The 23,085-nt window shown below is 37.3% G+C and overlaps 1 protein-coding gene across 2 annotated transcripts in view; it reads left to right on the top strand.

Moving 5' to 3' along the window:
- Positions 1 to 23,085, top strand: part of LOC134530485 (sodium-dependent serotonin transporter) — a 187,012-nt gene that overhangs the window by 114,414 nt on the left and 49,513 nt on the right. For both annotated transcript variants that reach the window (XM_063365329.1, XM_063365330.1), the window contains one exon: positions 11,830 to 11,964. In XM_063365329.1, coding sequence (XP_063221399.1) covers positions 11,830 to 11,964 — 135 coding nt within the window. The remainder of the gene's footprint in view (positions 1 to 11,829; positions 11,965 to 23,085) is intronic.

Below are 23,085 nucleotides of genomic sequence, written 5' to 3'. Positions count from 1 at the left end.
CTCACACACTAATCAGGTTAATCGAAAAAAAAAACTGTACACTTCTAAAACCATGGTACACTTCTATCATCTGTCACTTTATTTTAATTTTCCGTCAAATTTAACCATACACATTTCCTTTACCTTTTACGTATTTATTTTCATTAGTTAAGAAGCTGTATGATTATTTCTGGCAATATTACGCAAATTCATATTTCCCATTAAAACTAGGACACGTGTCCCTACTGTGGAATCAATGTGTAATAATGCTGAGTATGTAGGTTTTTATAAACTAGAAATAGTCAGCACTTCAAAATGCAGAGAATTGAAGTCTAAGCTGGTAGGACACCAAGTTGCGATAGCTGTCCAAACACTTCGTTAACAACTCGGTGCTTTTCTTAATTTAGATCTTGATCCTAATTTTCCTAATCTCATCACCACATGAATGTGGGATTGTGGCATAAAATGCTACCTTATATGTTTTTATCATTATATATTTTCATTTTTGCCCACATAATTTTTAAGGGAAACGTAAACAACCTGCAATTCTCAAAGTTAGCACTGAGCAAATATATTCGGTACACATTTTTTTAAAAATAATACTCATAAAAAATTTTAAATGTATAATATAAATCTCTGAATTCATTAAACTTACGTGAATGAAAAATATTACACGTGAGTAAAAACGTTTAGAATTTTAATAACTAAGACTTTTGGCTTAAAAATTGAGAATTGGAAGTACACTTTTTTAATCAAACTAAATATTTCCAGAATTCAACAAAATTTTATCCACGGTTACTAAATTTAACTTTTATATAAAAGTATGCAAAATAAATATTATTCATAGTAGTTGGCTTGAATAAATATAAAACTTTTAAAAATAATGTACATATAGATAAATAAATAGATGTTGGTAAATATGACGTTGATAAACTCCGACACCGGTTGACCAACCACCATGAAAATTGGAATCTCTGAGTGTTTTATTTTATTTTATGTAAAATGTTTTGCTATAACTCTCCACTAGATGGCGCTGCAGCGCATAAACTTCTACGCCGTTCAAACAATCAGCGTGAAAATTTATGTACATAGGTATTTGAAAACGGTGTTATTTTACAAAAATATTGTATATCCACTTACGTTACGCTAGATATGAACTATTTTAATTTGGTTCGATTGTATGGCGATTGGAATAGTCAAAAATATTGTCCCTTCACGTGAATTATTAAGATAAATTTATCATCAATTGATACCAATAAAAATAATAGGATCTTATCAATATGAGTGATTTTTTGTTTTCCAATTTTTTTTCTAAAAGGCTTTATAGATTCTAGATTACATACAAACCATCCATTTAAGATGAATAGAGGTAAATAAATAAACACTGCCGGGTTATGCTATTGTTGTACAAAATTATATTTTTAAGATTTTTTTTTACTTGATTGCTGAATAATCGCTTTTGAAAGCCAATATTTCGAAGTCATTGGGTCTTTTATTGCACCATATTTATTTCAAGCACCAAAATACCAAGTACTGTAAGTTTCCATTCTTCCCATCTCATCTATCGATGATATCTTAAATATTGCATTTTTTTTATTTTATCATGATTAAATACGAAACTGTAGGTAGTGTTTTATTCCTGGCAAAATTCTTCCTTGCGGGATGTTTGAATTTTTAAATGTTAGGAGAGACTGTAATTAGTGCTCGTAAAATATCGTTTCAACATGTTAGTAAATTATTCAGCGTAGAAGGCATTCACAGATACTACAAACCAAGTGATTTTAAATTCATTTTTCATAAATTGTTTGCAGAAATTGTTATTATTTAAGTTAAGTGACATGTTAGAAATGTTTTTTTTAAAGTTAGTAAATGCATATCTAGTGCAGTGTGTAGATGGACGAATGTTGTTCTAAGCAAGGAGCAATTTTCACTTTGCTAATTGGTACTTGATACCCTTGTGTCGTAATAGCAAGCGATAAAACACATGTGTTCCACACCAGAGCAGTGATTACAGCCAAATGTGTGTACTACGGATATCTTTAATGTTTTGTGGCATAACTAGTTTAGAAGGCACTAAAGAGATGTTAAACATAGCAATTATATTCCAGGCATACTATGAAGTAAATCAGCCCACTAAGTTCACGTCGAATCGTGATGAAAATTAGGTTAAAAATATTAAATAGTAAAAAAAAGTTTTAGTGAACCTGGAGTCGCGTTTACGTCTTTCATTGTGGATCTATATGTTATGCATGCCAGTACAAATTATCTATGGCCTCTTCGACACCTCACTGATTTTACTACAAAATAGAAACCTCTGGACTGTGTGAGGCAAGTAAGGACTGTTACGCCATCATAGATATTTAGTGAACTTCCTGCACAATTTAACCGAGACTATTTAAGCCACGATTTATTGTTGGCCAGACAGTTCTGTTTTAGGCGAGTCAGTGGTTCGTGTCTGTCACGGGAAGCGAGAAGAAGGTATAGTGTCGTGTCGCACTAGTTAAATTTAAAAAAGAAAAGCTAGGTTGTAACTACGATGAGTGTTGGTTCGGCGAATGTGCAGAGACTGTGCCTCGTGAGTAATAGGGGAAGGCTTGTGGTGTCCAAGAACTGTGTGAAGTTTAGTATGAAAGCTATTGACGAGCATGAAGTAGTGGGGTTAAGATATATAGGATACAGCTTAGTTGCGAGTGTGATTTTAGTGACAAATGATTATGGTAGTACTTATATTCAATGTAATTTGTAAATTCGCATTGAATTAACTATGTGTAATTTGTTAAATAAATAGTCATGAGAAAAATTTTTTTCTTTGCAAGTAATGTTTATATGCGTTAAAAACCTAATCTTTAAGTATCGGTTATCTAGCAACATACTATAGTTACTGTAAATTTCTCCTTCGTGAATGTAAAAATACCAGTAATTCTTTTGCAGTAATTCCTAAAAACAAAATATTTTAGTGGCTAATTCTCAGTTATCATCTAACAAATATTTTCAGGGAATATAATTAATAAAATATTTTAACCAATCACTTAATTACCCATTAATATCCACAGATTTCACATTCATATTATATTTAAAAAAAATTTATATCAACATCATCTATACTTTGTTTAGCTCAAAGACACACCATACGACTTTTATTGACGTACATTGACAAACGATGTCTCAGTGTTTACAAACCCAAATTTATATAAAACTATTTTACTTCCTTATTGTGACTTTCCCGTGTTATTATTTCCTTTAAACATCGATCTTCAACATCTAGTGAATTATTCCAGACCTACATGTGAATGTTTGACTTCAAATATTGTGTTAGATTGTTTGTGTTGTAACTAAACAAAAGTAGCTTCGTATGAATATGTACAAAACATGTGTACTATCGCTTGGGTGATTTTAGGCAAACATTTCTCAGATCAGGCTAGTAGGACAGCGTAAGGCTAATATTATACGAGCTCATGAGTCGGGTGACAAAGAAGTTCGGAGACCACTGTTGTCTTGAAGACCTCAACCATTAGAATGCATTAAACTCTTACTTATACAAGCAAGAGAAGAGCGCCGTTCTGATAATATTATATTAGGTGGTGATGTTAAGTCTCATTGTCTTCGCTTACACTTAACCACTAAGAAATTCGTAAAACATGTATGATTTTTATATTATTATGTAATCTGAAATCAATATAACATATTTGATCCATACCAACTCACAAAAATACAAAATAAATGTTAGTTAACGAATTAAAATAATGCCTTTTTGAGAGAGTAAAAAATAATGAATAATAACCAACATGAAATAGTCAAGCAATACTGATGTTTAGGAAAACATAAGATATACTACAAGATTCTAAGAAAAACTACAACCTAATATGGATAATAGTAAAAAATTTAATAAGTTAAGGCACACAGCTATTACTTATTTTTGAGCTTGAACACGGACAGATATCAAGACATCATTTGACAATACGTAGTTGTGCAAAATTCCAGAATTACGTAATAATACATATTGATATGGTTAGTACTACTTCAAACTCGAAAAATAACAAAACTTTATTTGATTAAAACTCGATGGGCACTGCCGAATTATAGATGGATTTGTTATAACTCTTCCTTCCCCTTAACTAAAATGCCTCTTCTATGCTTCTGCACATGCATGGGGCATCTTATTTTTTTTGGAGAAAAATTATCTATCTGAATATTTGAGTGTTTTATTTGCGGGACACACGGGTTAGTAGCTAACGTTACAATAAACAACAACCATGCGTAAACCGAGACACGCGAAAAATGCCTCTTCAGGACACGGGGTGCTATACGCGGCGCCTGGCTGGTAGGCATTCTGCAAAGCATGAAACAGCCTCTTGTTGCCTACCGCCAAGCGCGCGATTTCACGGCGCGTCAACAGTCTGAGGTTTCACGACGCTCGATATGCAAACACACGACCCCTCGTAGTGAGGTGTGTGACTTTGCAAAGGGGGGAGGAGGGGCAAAATTCGTATCCTCGACAGAGTCCGTCAGTTATTGAATCCAGGTTGCAGTGTTTGTTAACTGGCTGAGAACCACCATGATGTTAGTCAACGCAATACAGTACATAGTATGTAAATGCAATACAGTACTTAGCGTGTAAATGGAGCTCCGGTCTCAGGCTCCAAAAAGAGGCATGAAATGCAGGTCAGAGGTCATATCCAGCCGTGCAGTTGTCATGTTTAGAGCCAGTTCTTGTTAGTAGTGCGGATGATTAGCATGCTTGTCAAAAGGTAATGAAAAAGTAATTTTGATAATTATATTTAAGCTTCAATTACTTTTATTATATGTAACCAAGCATGTAAATCAATAAAATCAATAAATATATTAATGAAACAATTTTAAATTTAGAGTAATAGTAAAGGGTTTTCGAGATGACAGTTTTGGGGTCATCAAAGATGGCGGACTATTCTATAATACAAAATGACGTCCACGAATACACGGTGTTAGTCTAAAAAATTTCAGATTCCAGTTTGGCTTCTTCGATTAAAAAAAAAAATTTTTTTTGTAAAAATGTAATTGGAGCGTCAAATGTTTCTCGGAACAACATATTTCAGTCGAGATGTCACATTTAAAGGTCAAGGCCAAATTTAAAGGTCAGTGGAATAAAAGATGGCACCCAGAAATTGACCAACACGACACCCTGAACCTATACCACACTACACATGACAAAGTTTCAAATTTAATAAAATTCACATAATAAATATGCAAACGAAGCACCACTAGCACTGTAGCTTCCCCTGAGGAGTAGGCGCCGGGCGACATATATACGTTACGCGCATCAACTATCTTCCAGGGAAAATCCCTGGAAAACTCGAGGTCACTCCTGAAGTCAGGTTCCCGACTAATTTATTTTGAATGACCAGTAGCTCATACGCGTTTTACGCAATGGTCCAGAAACACCGTATAAAGTATGGTATATGTACATATAAGTTTCAATGTAACCAATCTTTAACTTTACACTAGCACATATTACCTAACACTTGAATTTTAATTGTGGTTTACAGAGACTTTCTAAAACGCCAGTTCCCTCAATTTCCTATATATGTTTTTACATCTTGATTACAAAATAATTATTTTTGGAGATCGAAAATATTAAACTATAATCAGAGAAGTTTATTTTTTAAAAAATGGGTGCGTGTACTTATATACGCGAGTTAGAAGTTATACTTACTTGGCGTAATAAAAAACTAACTTTATTTTGCAAGCAAATCATTAATGAATATAAATTATTTAAAGGACTGGAGTGTTATTATAAATACGCTTGGTAACGTATAAATTCAAAAAGATTTAAATTATTAAATAATACTCATTATTCAATATTAATATAACACGTGTAAAAACTGTATTATTTAATTTAGTAAAATAATCGAGATAACTTTAAATTAATAATGAAAATCAATAAAAGTGCGAAATATGTTATTAATATAAATTATTTAATAAATAAAAACATAATATTAAAGCGAATAAATTAAACATACGGAAACATATACGCTTATATAAATACACTTGAAATTACACTTGAAAAAAATTTATAAACAGAATTTTTATCACTAATATTCGCAATAATAGAATGTTTTTAATTATATGGACCAGTAATCAATATCAATCACTAAATAATATATTATTTAAAAGTCCAAATGTAATTTTTATTTGTATGTAGCCTTTTTTCATCCTGTCAATTATTGTCGCATGCTGCGCGCGCATCGTAAAAATTCATTCTCATCATTTTTTTTTCATAACCAGTGTAAAGAAGTGTAACTTCAAAAACATTAGTCAGGTAACAGTACCCTTTTTAACGGATATTTCAATTATTTTCTTGGTCAGTTCTTAAGTAGAAAAATAGTATTTGCATTTCGTGCTGAACGATGGGAGGTAAAATGTGCCTCAGATATTATCTTTGAAAGATTTGTGCAATGGGAGTGCATGACTTTATGTAAGCTTTTGGACATACGCCATTGCTATGCCTCAGATCTTCAATGCCATCGTGATGCTGGGTGGAGCCCCACCCATTTGCTGGCCGGAAGCAATCTGACTTGCAACGTACCGCGACCACTGCATGGTCGGGAATGCCACCAGGTGCGGGGCTGCTGAATCTGTCGACAAACACGTCGCCGCGGGGCGAAGTCTCTCGCCCCGCCGTATTTTCCTGCCGCGAGGAGGTCGTTTGTCACCGCCGCGGGGAGAGGGCGCCGGCAGTCTTCGCGTCCTGTTAGGACTCCCGTCGGCGGCGGGAGGCAGGGGGTCGATACTCCCTAACAACCTGTTGCTGCGCGCTGCCAGCTCGGCTGTCGGGGAGAAGCTGTGTCGTAAATCTCCGCTCGTCCGCGCGAACCGCTGCCAGGCACGCCGCGCCGAGATCTGCCACAGTTTGTGTGGCTGGGCCATCAAACAACATGGCATTTAGGCTACTTCATTTAAAGTGCAGTTTCACCATCGCGTGAGAGAAAAAAATATATATTTTCATAACATTTTAATTTTTTTTAATATTGATATATATGTTATCAGAATATTAAAATTTTTAGTAATTAAAACGGTTCGTGCGATTTCGCGTTTAAAATTGCGATAAGCAGGCAAGCTAGTGGAAACTGTAAAACGCACAACCATGTGCATTGTTTCAGAACGAAAGATAACACGGGCAGATGCAATCACCGGTGGAATGAAAGCCGCGTGTTCAGGCTGCGGGCGGGCGCTGATACCGGGCGCGGGACGGCGACAAAGGCGGTATCAGCAGTGCATTATCGCCGGGTCAGCTGCTTCGCGGGACTGTTGGTCGCTGATGCGAGCGTCGGCCCGGAAGACTGCGTCGCGGCGAGTCAGCAGCGGTGGACACCCCTCCTCCCCTCACCGTCACCCCCCCCCCCCCTCCCCCCCAACCACAACAAGCGGCTCGACGGCATTTGTTTTCCAGTTATTCTATTCTTAAAGGACTTGAAAGACGAAAAAACCTTTAGGATGAGTGACATTCTGTGTTGCAGTTCGAGGCCCAACGACGTTCTGTGTTGCAATTAGACGTGAAACGTATTTAAATTTTAAAAAAATGAATTTAATTCTTGTTGAAATTTAGAGCCAAAAATCTCTCAAACCAAATGACACGAGTTCAAGCGCCTTTCTGTACGTTAGAGAAGGAATCAGCCATGGCTAGTATTATTTTTGAGGAGACTATCGAAAACCGAAATCAGGATTCCCGCAGAATGATGGACATAAAAGTCCAGCGTCTTAACCGCTGCATGGTTTCGTGAGTCTTGTCGGGGAACAACCGTAACCTAATTCGCGGGCAGTATTCCAGAACGTGTTCAAACCAAATCCCGGCAAGGAAAGTAATCAAACACAGTTTTAATAAGCGGTGCCCTGCGCGAACGCATGCTAGCGGGCGTTTCAGATCCATCGATACAGTTGTTACGGCAAAAATACTAGAGACAGCAGCACCATGGCACAAAAATTGAATCGTCTCAAATACTTTTTAAGGTGCGATTATATCGTGTTATGATCATTACATTATCTAGTATAGTTTTGCTAACATAAAGTTTTGTTTGGAACACCATAACCTTTGTTACGTCCTCCAATACTGAATATATACGAGTTAATGGCGCCAGACACGGGTCCGCCATCTGGACGAAACCAACGAAAAAGTTAGTTCTACGCATGCGCGGAATTTGGGCGCCAGATAGGTCACGGATAGGAACCAAAATCCATTCCCTAAAAAACTGGACCAACCGTGTCCTATCATGCACTAGGTGTAGCATATTCAAGATCTAAACCCTTTGTTTATGCATCTTTGAATAGCGCGGATTTAGACCCCTTTCAACCACGCGTTTGCATGTGCGAACGCTATTGGCAGCTGTGGTATTTACAATGCAGGGACACCAAATTCTGTGGCTTCTCAGGTTCCTAGTTTTGACAGTCTTCAGAGGCCACACACATTCCCAAACACCCTACCTCGATTTATCTCGCCGATAAAACGTTCAGCATCAAAGTCACTCCTTCTTGTACAAGTCCGCGCCAAACAAAAATCAAATGAAACTGCGACAGGTGGCATTGGCAACCCTGTGTTGGCGCTGCGGATCGCAGTTATGTGAATAAAAGAGCCACCCGACACGACACGACGATACTAGCATTGAATATATATATATATATATATATATATATATATATATATATTGATATAATGAATATATTCAATGCTACTAGGAAACACTCAAAGCGCTGAGCATCGCAACTACGATAGTTCCCGTTAATACGCTCCACACCCGGTAAAAATTTTCGTTCCCGGCTTTTGATCAACGTACTGTAAACGCGAACGCATTAATGAAAAAAAAAAAAAAAGAGCCATTGTGAGAGGCGTCTTGCAATCTAACTAATATTTAAAGCGCATATCCTCAATGTGGGACTCAAACTTCATCACCCCAAGTCATGCTGACATTTAACTCATCGAGGTTGGTACCATCCGACTGGACTTTTTTTCACGACTGAATTAGGGCACATGCAGTAGCTCTTGTATTTAAAAAAAAACGTGATCTTGAAAACAACCTCGATGAGAAGTTGAGTTGTTGGAAGGTCCAAACAATGATTGAGAGACATTCATGAACTATCGTACGTATTTGCGTCCGTGAATATACAAGTTTCCCCTATTCCAGTGATACGAATAAATTTTACACACAAAACTAGAAAGAATATATTTTATCCTTTATTTTATTTTTTAGAAAGAAAATATTTTATTATTTTATTGAATGAGGAACACACCATTCAAATAAAAATTTTAAACATATTTAAACACAATATACTACAATATATTTGAAATGCAGCAGTAAATTCCTCTGTTGATGTTTTATTGAATAAAGGCGAGAAATTTGAGGATATTTGGTTGGTTAACATTATTTTTCTTCGCCTTCTCATTACTTGCTATGTTAAAATTAACAAACATGAATGGGTGTTACAATCACGGGCCAAGGCATCTCCATGGAAAAGCAAGGAGAGTTAAAAGACTGAACCACCCGGAAGCATGATGCAACTTGTTTAGCTGTTTAGGTAAAATTAGTAATTATTGTAAATAATTTAGTATATGTTGTAACTGCATCCACGGTAAACAGACCCGTCAGCTACTATTTCAATACATGTGATGAATTTTACAACTAATCAAAGATGAAATAAATAAAAAAATATAGTGAAGACTAAATCATTAGTTTTTTTATATTTTAACTAACCTTTGCTATTTAGGGGAAAATAAAGTGATGGCTCTTGAAAACTTATATTTCAATTTCTCTCCCTTTGATCATCAATTCTCAATCAAACAGGCTCTAACAGAGAGAGGTTTAGGCCTACAACCGAAACCATACTGTAAAGGTCTTGTTCAAACACCAAGAAAATTTCTCATTATCTTAGGTTTGCTTTTAAGATTGGTGGCATATGAAAACAGTCCTAACTTTGTTTGAATTAGGGGACTACGACAAAAAAAATTTTCAAGTATTATGCGGACATGTAACTTATTAGGTTTGTTTGCTATATTATTTCATGCATGACAGTTTTTTTATAGGGAATGTATTAGTCCCAAACATGGGAAGAACAGGTAGGCAAAAATGACGTACAGGAAAAATGATATTTTGGATCTTATATTCATCTTGCAAAACACTTATCTGTATCGTATATATTTTACTGATGTTACCTAGGGGGAAAGTCAATATTTAAGACTTGTATTGTTTTGGTGATACACTGACAAATTCATAACTTCTACGCAAATAAGAACTTAAAATTATATAAGAGCTACGTTTTAAAGCACATTTACATACATGAAAACTTTGAAAATTGTTAAAAATAAATGAAAACATACCGTTAAAAATACTATTAAATATTAATTAATTAAAAATATTTTAATAAATCAATATTTTCTTATTCAATTTATGTGGATATTATAAATAGGTTTGTTTTCATTTATGTGACGTACTAACAGTTGCCTTTTCGGATTTTAAGGCAATCAAACGAAACTTCCTAGTCTAAAACATTTAGTTTCTTAAAAAAAAATACTTTTAATGTCCTTAAAACTCATAAATAAGAGGAAATACAGATATATGAATATTTATTCAATGCACACGCGTAATATTTTGCTTCAGTACTATAAAAATATCTTTCAAAGAAAAATTATTCATACAAAAGCTAGTAGTTAAAAATGTAGTAAGTTGATTCCCACGTACAAGTGGGAACATTCATTTACGGGCAGAGAGAACATATCCGTGATTTTATTGTCAAAGCTTTATTATCAAACAGGTTGTGATTGCATTAAGCTTTACTGATAAGTTGGTTTAAACAACGAAATTATTTCGTTCAACTAGGTTTTGTTGACCCACCGAAAATGTTTCTTTACATTCAAGTAGATGGAATGTTATACACGCAAGACAACGTTTTCTTCATAAATAATTTTTTTTGACTCAGCAAAGCATTTTGTAACTGCTGCAAGATATTTGCATTGCCGTATGCAGGAAGTAACACGAATGTTATCTTTGTGAACCAGGTTGCAAACATGCTTAGTGTACCCGGCACCAGTTGCCGTCAATGATCGCTTAGGCGACCGAAAAGTCGATTACTCGATAATAGCCCTCGACATTACTCATTGAAATTGTTGATCATCGAGGACAGTGTAATGTTGAGATTGATTAGTTGTTTTAATAGGTTTTTGTTTATGCATATTGGATGAAATATGGCGACATAAATATATTCATAAAATTGTAAAAATACTAAAAATTCATTTGAACTGGACTCTAAAACAAGTTTAAACCCCTGCTTTTACTTATTTTTTGGAAAACTGGTGCGTGTGAGGGGACTTGTAATAATCAAAAATCAAAGGAGGCTTCAAGTGTCTGGCAAACGTAAATTATTATTTATTTACATCAATAGTATAGATTTTTTTATTATTGTTGGACGCCAAAATTAATTATATAATGCAAATTTTTTCTTTGCCTACCGCTGAAAAGTACTTTTTTTTTTTTGGTGTCGCAATTTTTCTAGCGTGGCCCAACCGTCAAGTAAGACGTTCTCGAATTCACGTAAAAAATTTAAACAACGTCAATTTTTTAAAATTATATTATTTATTTAATACACAAAATTCCCGTTCGGCGCGATGGTGAAACAATCCTCTGGCGTCTGTAGTCCAAAATTCAGCCTACCAGAATGTTTTTATGAAACGTTCCAAAATCCAATATATTTTCGCGACACTTCATTTTTCAAACTGGCATCCCGAATTATATGACGTATTCACGTCCGAACGGGTTATTGGTAGTCAGAGGAGAATATTTGGGAAGTGTTGTGGGGTGTTGCGAGTGTTACGACTGGTGGCTGTTGCAGGCGCCTTCCTCATCCCCTACTGCCTGATGCTGGTGTTCGGCGGACTGCCGCTCTTCTACATGGAGCTCGCCCTGGGGCAGTTCCACCGCTGCGGCTGTCTGTCCATCTGGAGGAGGATCTGCCCGGCGCTCAAAGGTAACCGGGACAGCTCACAGCGCGCGGGAACAGTCCGCGTTCCTGCATCTTCGGGTTCTGCGTGCGCACCATCTCGGCTCTGGGCTCACGGCATCTGGCACGAGTCCATTTGGTCATCGGGCTGGAGATGTGTAACCACGCTGCTGCCATCTGTGGCGGGTGGCGCGAACGTAAGTTCACAAATACAAGGGGAAACAACGTTATGGTATTTACTTTTACGTGAATTTCAACAAGATGGGCAGTACTTTAATAAAAATTCATTGTTGAAAATCAGATGCAAAGCCGGGGTTTAGTATTTTATCAAGTCTTTTTTTTTTCTCGATTTCATCGCAGCCGTTTTATTATATAGTTTAAAATTTCTGTCTACAAATCGAATGTTTCGATTGTCGAAGTAGCTGCTCCGGCAGCGAATTCTAGCGGCGGGTACGGAAATTACGTGTGATTCGCGTCAAGAAACGCTCGGCACTACTTTGGTTTCCGAGTTTCGTACTATAAGTGTGTTTGCAACGTGAGAACACGTGAATTTGAGCGTTACCGAGGTTGGATGCTCACACGTCTCTCGCGAGTACCGTTTTAACGCTCGCCTGTGCAGTATCTCTCCCGGGCGGCGCCATGCTTGAGTCCCTACTGTGCTTGCAAATAGTTTGTATCGATAATAGTGACGTAACAAAGATACGAGCGAGCGGCGAACAACTGTGGTCCCTGCTTGCGAGTAGTGGCGTAGACTTTGCGCGGCCCTGGGTCATTTGCTGTTTTTGGGGCATAATATAGAGTGTCCGTAAAATAATGTCCTAGTTTCAATGTTATATCCTAAAACTTTAATCGAGACTATTTACAACAAATCATACATCAAATTTTTAGCCATACAACGGCACACATCCAACCTAAGTCAAATTCTTCCCACACTTTGGTTAACACGTCTGGAATAATGGAAGCAATAGCCTCTTAAACACTGCGTCTCAACTCTGGCAAATAATTAGAAAGTGGCGGAACGTAGACACGATCGGTTATAAAGCCCCAAAGGAAAAAATCGCATGGCGTTATGTCAGGTGAACGTGGAGGCCAGCGAAAAAAAGCTCTGCCGACTCGACCACTGCGACCAATCCAACGGTCAGGGACTTGGACGTTCAATCACTCTCGTACAGAGAGAGATTCCAATGGGGAGGGGCTCCATCCTTTTGCCAAATAAGGTTTACAGGTTCACCCTCTACTAACTGGGGAAATAGCCATTTTTTTCGCCCTGCAAGCGAGAAAACAACCAAGCAGTATTCGCGCATTCGCTTGTCTAAACTTTTTTGATTGCTCTTTAATTGTTACTTTGAGCCACACTCTACAACGCTTACAGCTGATATTATTGAATTTTTTTACTGGGACATTCTTTTGTGGACAGACTCTATTTTGAAGAGCGGCCTTACCGGGGCCTGAGGGGTATATGTCAAACCCTGCCCTTCCCCGGAAAAATTGACAAATAAACTCTTTAAAACAAAGTTTTTTAAATTTAATCTGGAAATTAAATTTCAACATTGCTTTCGCTTATTTAACTTGAGAAATGTTTGTATTCTTTCCTGATAATTCATTTTCGGGTTGGTTTTATTAATTCTTACGACCAAATTCCGGTAAATTCGCATTTTTCGTGAGACAATAAAATTTAAGAAAGATTTTTATCATACGAAATAATAAATTGAAAAATTTAACTGACTAGCCTTTAAATTACATGCTAAATATATATTTTTTAACCATCGCAATAACTTCTATATTTTTGACAAAAAAATGAAAAATGGAACGGGCCGGCGTGGGGTCCGAATCGTAACGGGGCCCTGCGGACTGATTACGAACACACATTCTGCGATACAAGACACGATAAGCAACGAAGGTCGTGGAGATCAGGGACGTCGGAACAGGGGGGGGGGGGGGGGGCAGCAGGGACGAGTCGCCCCCGTGCTGTTATGCATGGGGGGGGGGGGGGGCGAGAGTAGCATTTCGCCCCCCTCCTTTTCCCAGAGTAAATGTTTGGTCCTAGTAGTATTTTTCTCAACCAGTAGTTACAAACGTTGCATTGGTGATCACATTGATTAGAAAATCATATCTATTGACATTACATTCCAAGACCGAATCTAAGGGGTAGATCACATGGGTTAGGTTATTTGTCACCCACTACCCACGATATTTTAATCCATATTTAATACATACTATGTCATCAAATTCTTGGAATGGTATATTTAATATTTTGGTTCGGAAACTCATTAAATAGCACAATTTTGAATCTAAAATTCTAAATTTTTCCAGGGGAGGGCACCCGAACCCCCGGCTCTAGGACTGAGGTAAGTGTGATACATCTTTTCGCATCCCCCCCCCCCCCCCTCATGAAAACGTTCCGACGTCCCTGGTGGAGATTACTGTACGAAGAAGCTACGTGATTGCGAACACAACATGTTTCGTTAAACTCCTACTATTGATGACGTTGTGACGGTATGTGCCATAATCTTTGAGTATGAACACACCTTTCGGGCGGTATTTATAGCACCGGTGAGTAATATGTATTGGCCTGTCCTACGGCTCGGTCTGGGTAGACCGTAGAGGTACTGGTGCCGGGGTCAATGACCGACCGACATCTGACGTCAGGGCGGCCATCTTGGATGACCTCGACCTTTTACCTCAGTCACAATCTTGAATTCTACCATCTTGATATCGAGCGCCCCAATCCCCAAACGTTGCAATTTTCATTACGGTTGCCATCTTGAATTATAATGTCACGGACGCCAAATTTTATCTGATGTCACAACCACTTTTTTCGACTCTGACATCATGTCCGCCATCTTGTTTTCGTTGCTGGAGGTCACCATCTTGGATTATGTAAGGACCGCCATCTTTTTTTCTGTTCTGATGGAGGCCGCCATCTTGGATACCGTCAGCTTTGTTTCTGTTGTTTGTTCCTAGAGAGAGCCAGCTTCGCTCTGTCTCATGCACGTATGATCGATGTTCTATTACCTGCATTTGTTGTTGTGGTCCTTATCGATATATTAAATTTAATTTTTTATACATAATACATTGGAACCGAGGTGATTCGAAACATGATAGCTCGGACCTATGGGCTGGAAAACATATGTTTTGGACCGCACGGCCATCGTGACATTTACCTGACCGAGAATTAAAAAAGGTATATAAAATATCACACATATTCGGACTTGTATTTTTTTTTATTTGAAGGAGTAACAGAAATACCTGTACCATCACAAGATTATTTATCAACACCTGTTGAATTAAAATTGTAGTGCCAAATATTCAAAAGATTTCAATAATGGGTATATATTAAAGCAAGCAAAATATTTAAACATTTTCAAATTCTTAGCGAAATTTTTCTTAATATCTAGGTTTAGTAGCAACATGCAGGACATTGTAGAATAGGCAAGTAGCATTATGAAGGTTAAAGGCAATGAGCGAGTACACTAACTGGATTATATATGTATGTATACATACATATATATAATAAAAGACCTTCCCCTGTTTACTTGGAATGTCAAATGTACTTTCAGTACCTCTCGTTAAAAGGACTGCACGTCCAGTTAGCATACTTGTGTTCATCACCATTCTTTGAGGCTACGGCCACACGAGCGTGTTTTCACGCAGAGATTCTGCGTGAAAAGACGCCAGAAATATGAACCGCAGCAAGGAGAATGAGACCGGCCAGACGCAGCGTGAATTCCCGGCGGGGAGAGGACAGAAAGGCGCGTCTTCAAGGTCGCCCGCAAGAAAATGCACCGCGGCCAATTCGTTGGCGTGATTTCACGCAGCGTTTCAGTCGATGCCCGGCCACACGTGCGGGAATTCTCGCCGCGTTCTGTTCTGAAATACTACCCATTGTAGTCGATATGTTACGACTTCCGGAAAATGTTCATGTAGTTTTTCTTTTCATACCCCAAGACCTTAAAACCATGATCAACTCAAAAGCACGCGCGCGCGCGCGCGTGTGTATATAGTTTAGTTATTTCATGAACATTTTTCGGCACATTCTTCAGCACTAACACATTCTCACATTGCTCTGTTACTTTTTGATATATTTTATTTCACCATAGACAAAAGTATTTTAATATGAGTTTAAGGACATTATGAAGTACTCAAAAAACTTGTCTGGATTTTCTTTTAGTTTATTATGAAAGAGCACAAATTTTCCTTTCGTTGATGTTTCACTCAATATGGGATGGACCCAGTATTTTCTTGAATGCCTCCGCCGACGACGACGCCTACGAAACAACAGCACAGCACTTAAAACCACAGCAGCGTTCTTGCTTAATCTATACTAATATTATAAAGCTGAAGAGTTTGTTTGTTTGTTTGAACGTGCTAATCTCAAAACCACTGGTCCGATGTGAAAAATTCTTTCAGTGTTGGATTGTACATTTATCGAGGAAGGCTATAGGCTATATTATATTATCAATAACATTAGGGATCCTTACTTAAAGTCCAATTTAGAATCAAATGCGTTGGAGGGAGTTAGATACAACATGCAGTACACGTACGAAGTGTATGTTGACAATGCCGCAGGCGCTAGAAGTTTATTTCCTATTGCCTATTAACATTGTTGCCACGCACTATATGCCTTATCATTCTTAATTTTAGCATACAAGTAAAAAACACCCGTGTGATATTAACAACGAAGCAATCAGTACCCTCATAAGAGTTCAATTAGTATTTAAATACTTTTTATCACTTTAAATCGCAAACCTAAACTATTGTTTTCTTTTCCTCTCTCTGTGTTTAATTTGTTTTTTTCTTTTACTAGAATTATTTTTATTATTTTTATTTAATTTTCATTTTTCTGACCATCAATAATTTTCCTCTCCCGTTACAATTCTGACAAGGACTTGTATCTATATTATATATATACATATATAAGCGAAATACCACTCACTGACTCACTCATCATGAGATCTCTAAAACTATACACCCGATTGACTTGAAATTTATCATAGTTACTCATTTTGTGATGTACACGCTCACTAAGAACGGATTATGCGGAAATCCCATCCCAAGGGGAGTTTCAGGGGCGTAATATATCAAAATTTCCAGTTTTTTTTTGTAGGAAATCACCATGGCAACGGCTGTTGCTTTGTTGATGCTTCATTCATCTCGATGGCAACGACTATTGCATTGTTAGTGCAGTCCTCATCACCGTTGAAATTTTGCGGGTACTTTAAATATCAAAAATTGCCCTTTTTTTTCAAGTATATATATTTTACAGACTTGAAACTTCACAGTAATGTTCCTTATGTTACGCAGGATGACATTTTATGAAAATTAGATCCCATGGGTGGTTAAAACCAGGAAACAGTGGGTACTTTGTCTGCATGAGAACAGGATTTTAAATTGTTCATGCCTTCTGCGTCTCCATGAAAACGAGCATCGCGTGGCAGTGGCGTACCCACAAAGAGGGGCATGTATAATGAGCGGCGCAAGAGTGATCTGCCTGTAGACTGCCATAGCGAAGTACTGGTACATCAGTTTTATGTTGTGTACACGAGTCGGGAAACCATCGGTACATTATACAGCATTGTAATAAATTTTCACTTAATTTTTTTTATTTACCATTTTTGTAAATGGGAGATGTGGCTTAATTTTTTCCCATTATTATAGCCGTGCGAAGCCGGGTCGGGCAGCTAGTGAATTCATAATCAAACCTGCAAAGCATAGATGGGTGCCAGTTCACAATACAACGCTCACATGTGGCCGGGTAGCGGATTCATTCTGCGTGAAATCGCGCGCTAGGCTTCAGCGTGAAAACACGTACGTGTGGCCATCGGTCGCTCAGGATCTCACGCTGCGTGAAAACACGCTGTAACAGCAGCGTGAAAACACGCACGTGTGGCCGTAACCTAAGTTACATCATTTCTTCAGCCAAAAGTTTCAACTTTGACTTATTTAGGTACTCTTTCAGAAAGTACTTTCTGATTATATATATATATTTGTGAATGTGGTTGATAAGTATTAATTAAAATTTCCTAATTCATACTTATCAACCATCGTTAGGCGTATGAAGCATCACAAATGTTACAAAAAGATATAATTTTGGTCATGATTTGCTCAATATGACCTAATATTTGGTAAAAAAAAACTTCTCGCAGAGTAGTCCATTTTGCTCATAAACAAAACAAGTTTTTTTTTCTGAAGTAAGAAAATTATTATTATTTTTTTTTAATATTTTAACAATTGAGATGATGGACCAAATTACGCTTTATAACCAACAAATAATTACTAGAAATTTAAAAAAAAACTCAAACAGTGGGTACTTAGACCAATATTTCGTTAGTTCAAAGAAATCAGTATTTGATTGAGTGATGTAGGAATGATGAATTCTATTTGTTGTGCTTAAAACTGGATATATGTTACAGTACCTCAGTACCTACTTTTGTATGTCTGCCATGATCTTGACGTTACGCATGTTTCATCTAGGTTTAAAGTTTGATTTAATCGAGCAACGCGCATATTTTGTATGAAATTTAAAAAAAAAAAAAAAAAAGCTTTATGATATGTTTCGTTTCGAATGAAAAAAAAGTTCAGACGTAAAACTTTTTTTTTCCTTCTCGCGTGTGTCGTTAAGATTTTCCTTGAGTAAGAAGCAGCCGTGTTTTCGAATGGTCCCTTTCATTTGCAGAAGGGGAGCCCTCGCAACTTCAGCTGGGCCCTGATAACTTAATCATCCGCAAGGGAAGGGCTGTGGGACTCTGGCGTTTCCCCGCCCGTACAAATGTACACGTCACATCCGAGCCGGGATCTTTGAATGCCGCTCGCCTTGGCTTCCTCCCTCGCTCCACCGCGCGCTAATTAGCCCCCGGCACGTAGTTTCGCCCGCGGCCGACAGATGGCAGGCCACGCTCCAAAGTTTGTACAAACTTAATTAATTCAAATCTAGATTGCGCTCGCTTCGACCAACGCGCGCACCTGCCAGGATCTTCGCTGCAGCGGCAACGATTCAATTGCTGACTTCGATAATTGGAAACATCCCGTCGATCCGAATTGCCAGCACTCTGTTCGGAGCACGCGATACGGGGGTCCCGAACACAATACGGCCTTCCCCCTCCCTCCCGTATCCTCCCTTACAATCCCTGCACGCATCGAACACAGTCCACCGTTGACGGACGACAAAAGTGAACTGTTTTCATCTCCCCTTCCCCGGGGACAATGCAGTTCGGACTCTGGATTGAGTTTGAAAAAATACGTTCGGACAGAACGAATACATAACTTCTGTTCGAGAGCTGTTATCATCTATTCAATTGTGCCTGCGGTCATCGACACTGGCGTATTTGAGTACACTCGCGTCCTGTACAGCTAATTAGTTAATGGAGTAGTATGTCCCGTTCCTAGTCATTATTTTATATTTACGTTCCACACGGCTACACTTTCAAACTTTTTCAGTAGCTGAACTTTTACAAAATGAATATTATATATATATATATATATATATATATATATATATATATATAATTAGCTGGCAAAGGTGCATTTTTAACGTTTTTGTGCAGTATGACTAAGTAGAATGAAATTAAATATAAAACTAGACATTTTTAGGTTGTCAATTTTACCGACAATGGTGCGGTTTATTTTCTTTCAGAAAATAATTATTTTGTTTTAGCAAGCCTTTTAAAATTCTCAGAGTTATTATGATTTTAAAAGGTAGAGTAAAATTAAATATATTTTTCTGAAAGAAAATTAAAACATACGCAGTTGCCACCAGCATTGTCATTAAAACTTAGTTTTTTTTTTAATTCCATTTGTCTCTCATTCATATTGCACAAACATGTTAAAAAAAATTGCCAGCTAATAATTCAAACAGTATTCTATATATATATATAATATATATATATAATTTTGTTAATTTCGCGTACTAACAAAGTCTATAAATGAATGTGAAACGTTATATATATATATATATATAATTTTGTTAAGTTTCAGTACTAACAATGTCTATAATTGTATGTCAAACGTAACACTTAAATAATGACCTGGAACGGGACTTGCCCTCTTAACGTTTTAGAATAGGTATATATGGTGTAAATGCTTAATGCTACTAATAACGTTATATAGCATTAAACAGCATAAACACTTGAAGCAACGGCAGTGGGGTGTGTTCATGCCCAGTAGATAGCTAGAGACGTTACTCTCGCTTAATACTATAATTGCTACGAAAATAACGTATCATTCAGTGGGTAGAAATATTTTTATAATGATAAATTAAAAGTTATGTTGCACCAGACATACGTATAAATGAATTGTAATCACTATGCCAAAAAAATTGGTTGTCTGTAAAGGCGGTTTACGGACGATAGTTTAACGTGACAACGTCATAACAAAACATTAATAAAATGATTGCATACTTTTATGAATAAAATTGAATCATTTTTATTGAATTATCACTAATTTGTTTGGATACAAAGAATGGGTTGAAATGAAATCTACAATTTAATTGATAAATTTTACTTTTATTTGCACTCATTAATCAAATATGTTTATTACTTTAACGAAGAGATTATTTTAAATATAACTTTTATACATGTTTGCTATTTAACTTCATCCAATCTGTGTTATTCTGTTAAGGATAGGACGATAATAGGAAAAGTAGGAAACGAATGGGAGTGTTTCAAGTTTAATGTGCCTCGAAAAAGTCAAATCTATGGCTTTTCCAATAGAGTGGAAGAGAGATAGATGCGGCACAAGCGTACAATGAGCGTAACGGGACTCAGCGTAACGGGACAATGTGCGTAACGGGAAAATTTTTCGTGGGTGCAGCCGGCGTTCATCGATTTATTAGACGTCACGTCAAAATAAATTCATGTGTTCAGCCTTTGAAAAACATCGGTCGCAAACGGACAGCATATAGCTATGAACATTTCGTCATGGTCTTCTTGGCTTCCTGTTTTTTTTTTTTTTTTCTGTTTACATTAATTTTCGAAACGGGAACCGAAACAGCAAATATCACGGGTTTCGTTCTTCTATGCTACCAAAGGACACCGATTGGGATCAAAAAGTTCGAGTTGACCAATTTATTCGGACCATTTCCCACACACCCCCATGACGTCAGAGGGTCGCCGTGGGGCAGTCAGCGATCAGTGTCCGTCGATGGTAATTGTCGACCGGGCTTTAATGCGCGCTGTCCGACGGCCGAGTAGTTCCGTAACCCTCGCGAGTGCAACTACGTGTTCGCTGCGTGACGCAGTGTCGTGACTCGTATCCGCGCGTGTTCTGCGCGCTGCACGCGTGACGCCGTCTCTCGCCGCGAGCCTGATTACATACGCAACCAGATTCCTTCCGCTACAATTATCAAATAAAACCCATGCATGGTGTATGGTTTGTGACACAATATTCCTTCTGAAACTTTCACATCGGGACCAGCCCGTCGTTTTTTGACGTGACAACGTCTAATAAATCGATGAACGCCGGCTGCACGCACGAAAAATGATGACTCATTGTCCCGTTACGCACATTGTCCCGTTACGCGGTGTCCCGTTACGCTAATTGTACGCTTGCGCCGCATCTATCTCTCTTCCACTTGACTGGAACAACCAATGATTTGACTTTTTCGAGACACATTAAACTTGAAACACTCCCATTCGTTTCCTACTTTTCCTATCATCGTCCTATCCTTAACAGAATAACACAGATTGGAAGAAATTAAATAGCAAACATGTATAAAATTTATAGTTAAAATAATCTGTTCGTTAAAGTAATAAACATATTTGAATTAATGAGTGCAAATAAAAGTATATTTATCAATTAAATTGTAGATTTCATTTCACTTCTTCTTTGTATCCATACAAAATAGTGATAATTCAGACCACCATTTTTTTAAGGGTTACGGAAAGCTTTCAGAATTCATTGAGATGTTAAACATTCAGTCAAGAATAAAAATTTAATTACTGGGCCTACTTTGCGGAGCCCAGCCAATAGTTTCCGTATAGGCTACATGTTGTTTGAATTTACTTACTTATTTTCTGTGTAAAATTTTGTTCATTTGGTTTGTTTAGTTACAGAAATCACTGCAAGCCATGATTTGAACAGTTATTAATATTTTCTGAACTGTTTTTAACCTGAAAATGTTAAAAATAAAAAAAAATTGACTGAGCATATTTCTTTTTTTTTATTTTGAAAATACTTTGTTTTCTATAGTAATGGTATTCATTTTATTTTTCAGAATACATATGTCTGGAAGATAAAATAAAGCTAAGTGAATATCATGTGTCATTAATTTTTTTAACAAAAAAGAAATAATGATAAAAGTTAGTAGGCCTATACTTACTAATCTTGTATACTCGTGAATCGAGGCCAACAATCTGGACTCATAATAACCCGTCTCATCCGCCCGTCACCCGTCCGTTAATTGACCTTCAACCAATCAGATGGCCTGGAAGATTCCATCCGTCCGGCTGTCAAAACCTTTCCAACCTTTAACTTTTGACACACGGACGGTTGAATTAACCTACAGAATGTTAGAAAGGGACTTAAAACCTGTACAAAAACCTTTACTATTTTAAAAAGGTTTTTAAGTTTCTTTATTTAGTGGCTTCCACTAAATGTTTTAAATTAGGTGCGTTTGAACACATTTTTAAGTTTGGTGTTTGATACAAAAATTTCCCGAGACATTATAAGTGTAATAAATTACGTATGGTCGAACTGAAAATAAATTAATAAATATCACAGCGGAAAAAAAATTGTTTAATGATTTATAACTGCTTAATTAAAATGTTCGTTAACATGCGGAAGTGAAATGTTCGCCACGTTTTGAAAGCCTTCTGATCAGTTGGCAGCATCAAAATGGAAAACAAGTATTCAACGGACGCGACGGATAAAGTTCAGTCCACGGCAGTTGTTACGGCCCGGTCGCTGCGCGCGCCGACGATACCATGTCGCCGCTATCGCGCTCTGAAGTCGCTGAAACCGTGTGTGGTTGTGCTTCTAGGGCTGGAGTCGTGGGTGCCGCACGGACATTGAGGTTCTTTCCAGATACGAAAAATTCGTTTTGTTAAGTTTCATTTTAGAGCACATTTAATGTTGGTGTGGATACAAGGTATAATTTGGCAATGAAGAATAAGTCGTTAGTACCTGTCACGAACATTACGTTCGCCCGTTCGC

The sequence above is a fragment of the Bacillus rossius genome, chromosome 3, assembly GCF_032445375.1.
Source record: "Bacillus rossius redtenbacheri isolate Brsri chromosome 3, Brsri_v3, whole genome shotgun sequence".
NCBI classification, from domain to species: domain Eukaryota; kingdom Metazoa; phylum Arthropoda; class Insecta; order Phasmatodea; family Bacillidae; genus Bacillus; species Bacillus rossius.
The sequence above is the reverse complement of the archived record's forward strand: the minus strand, read 5'-3'. Positions and strand labels throughout refer to the sequence as shown.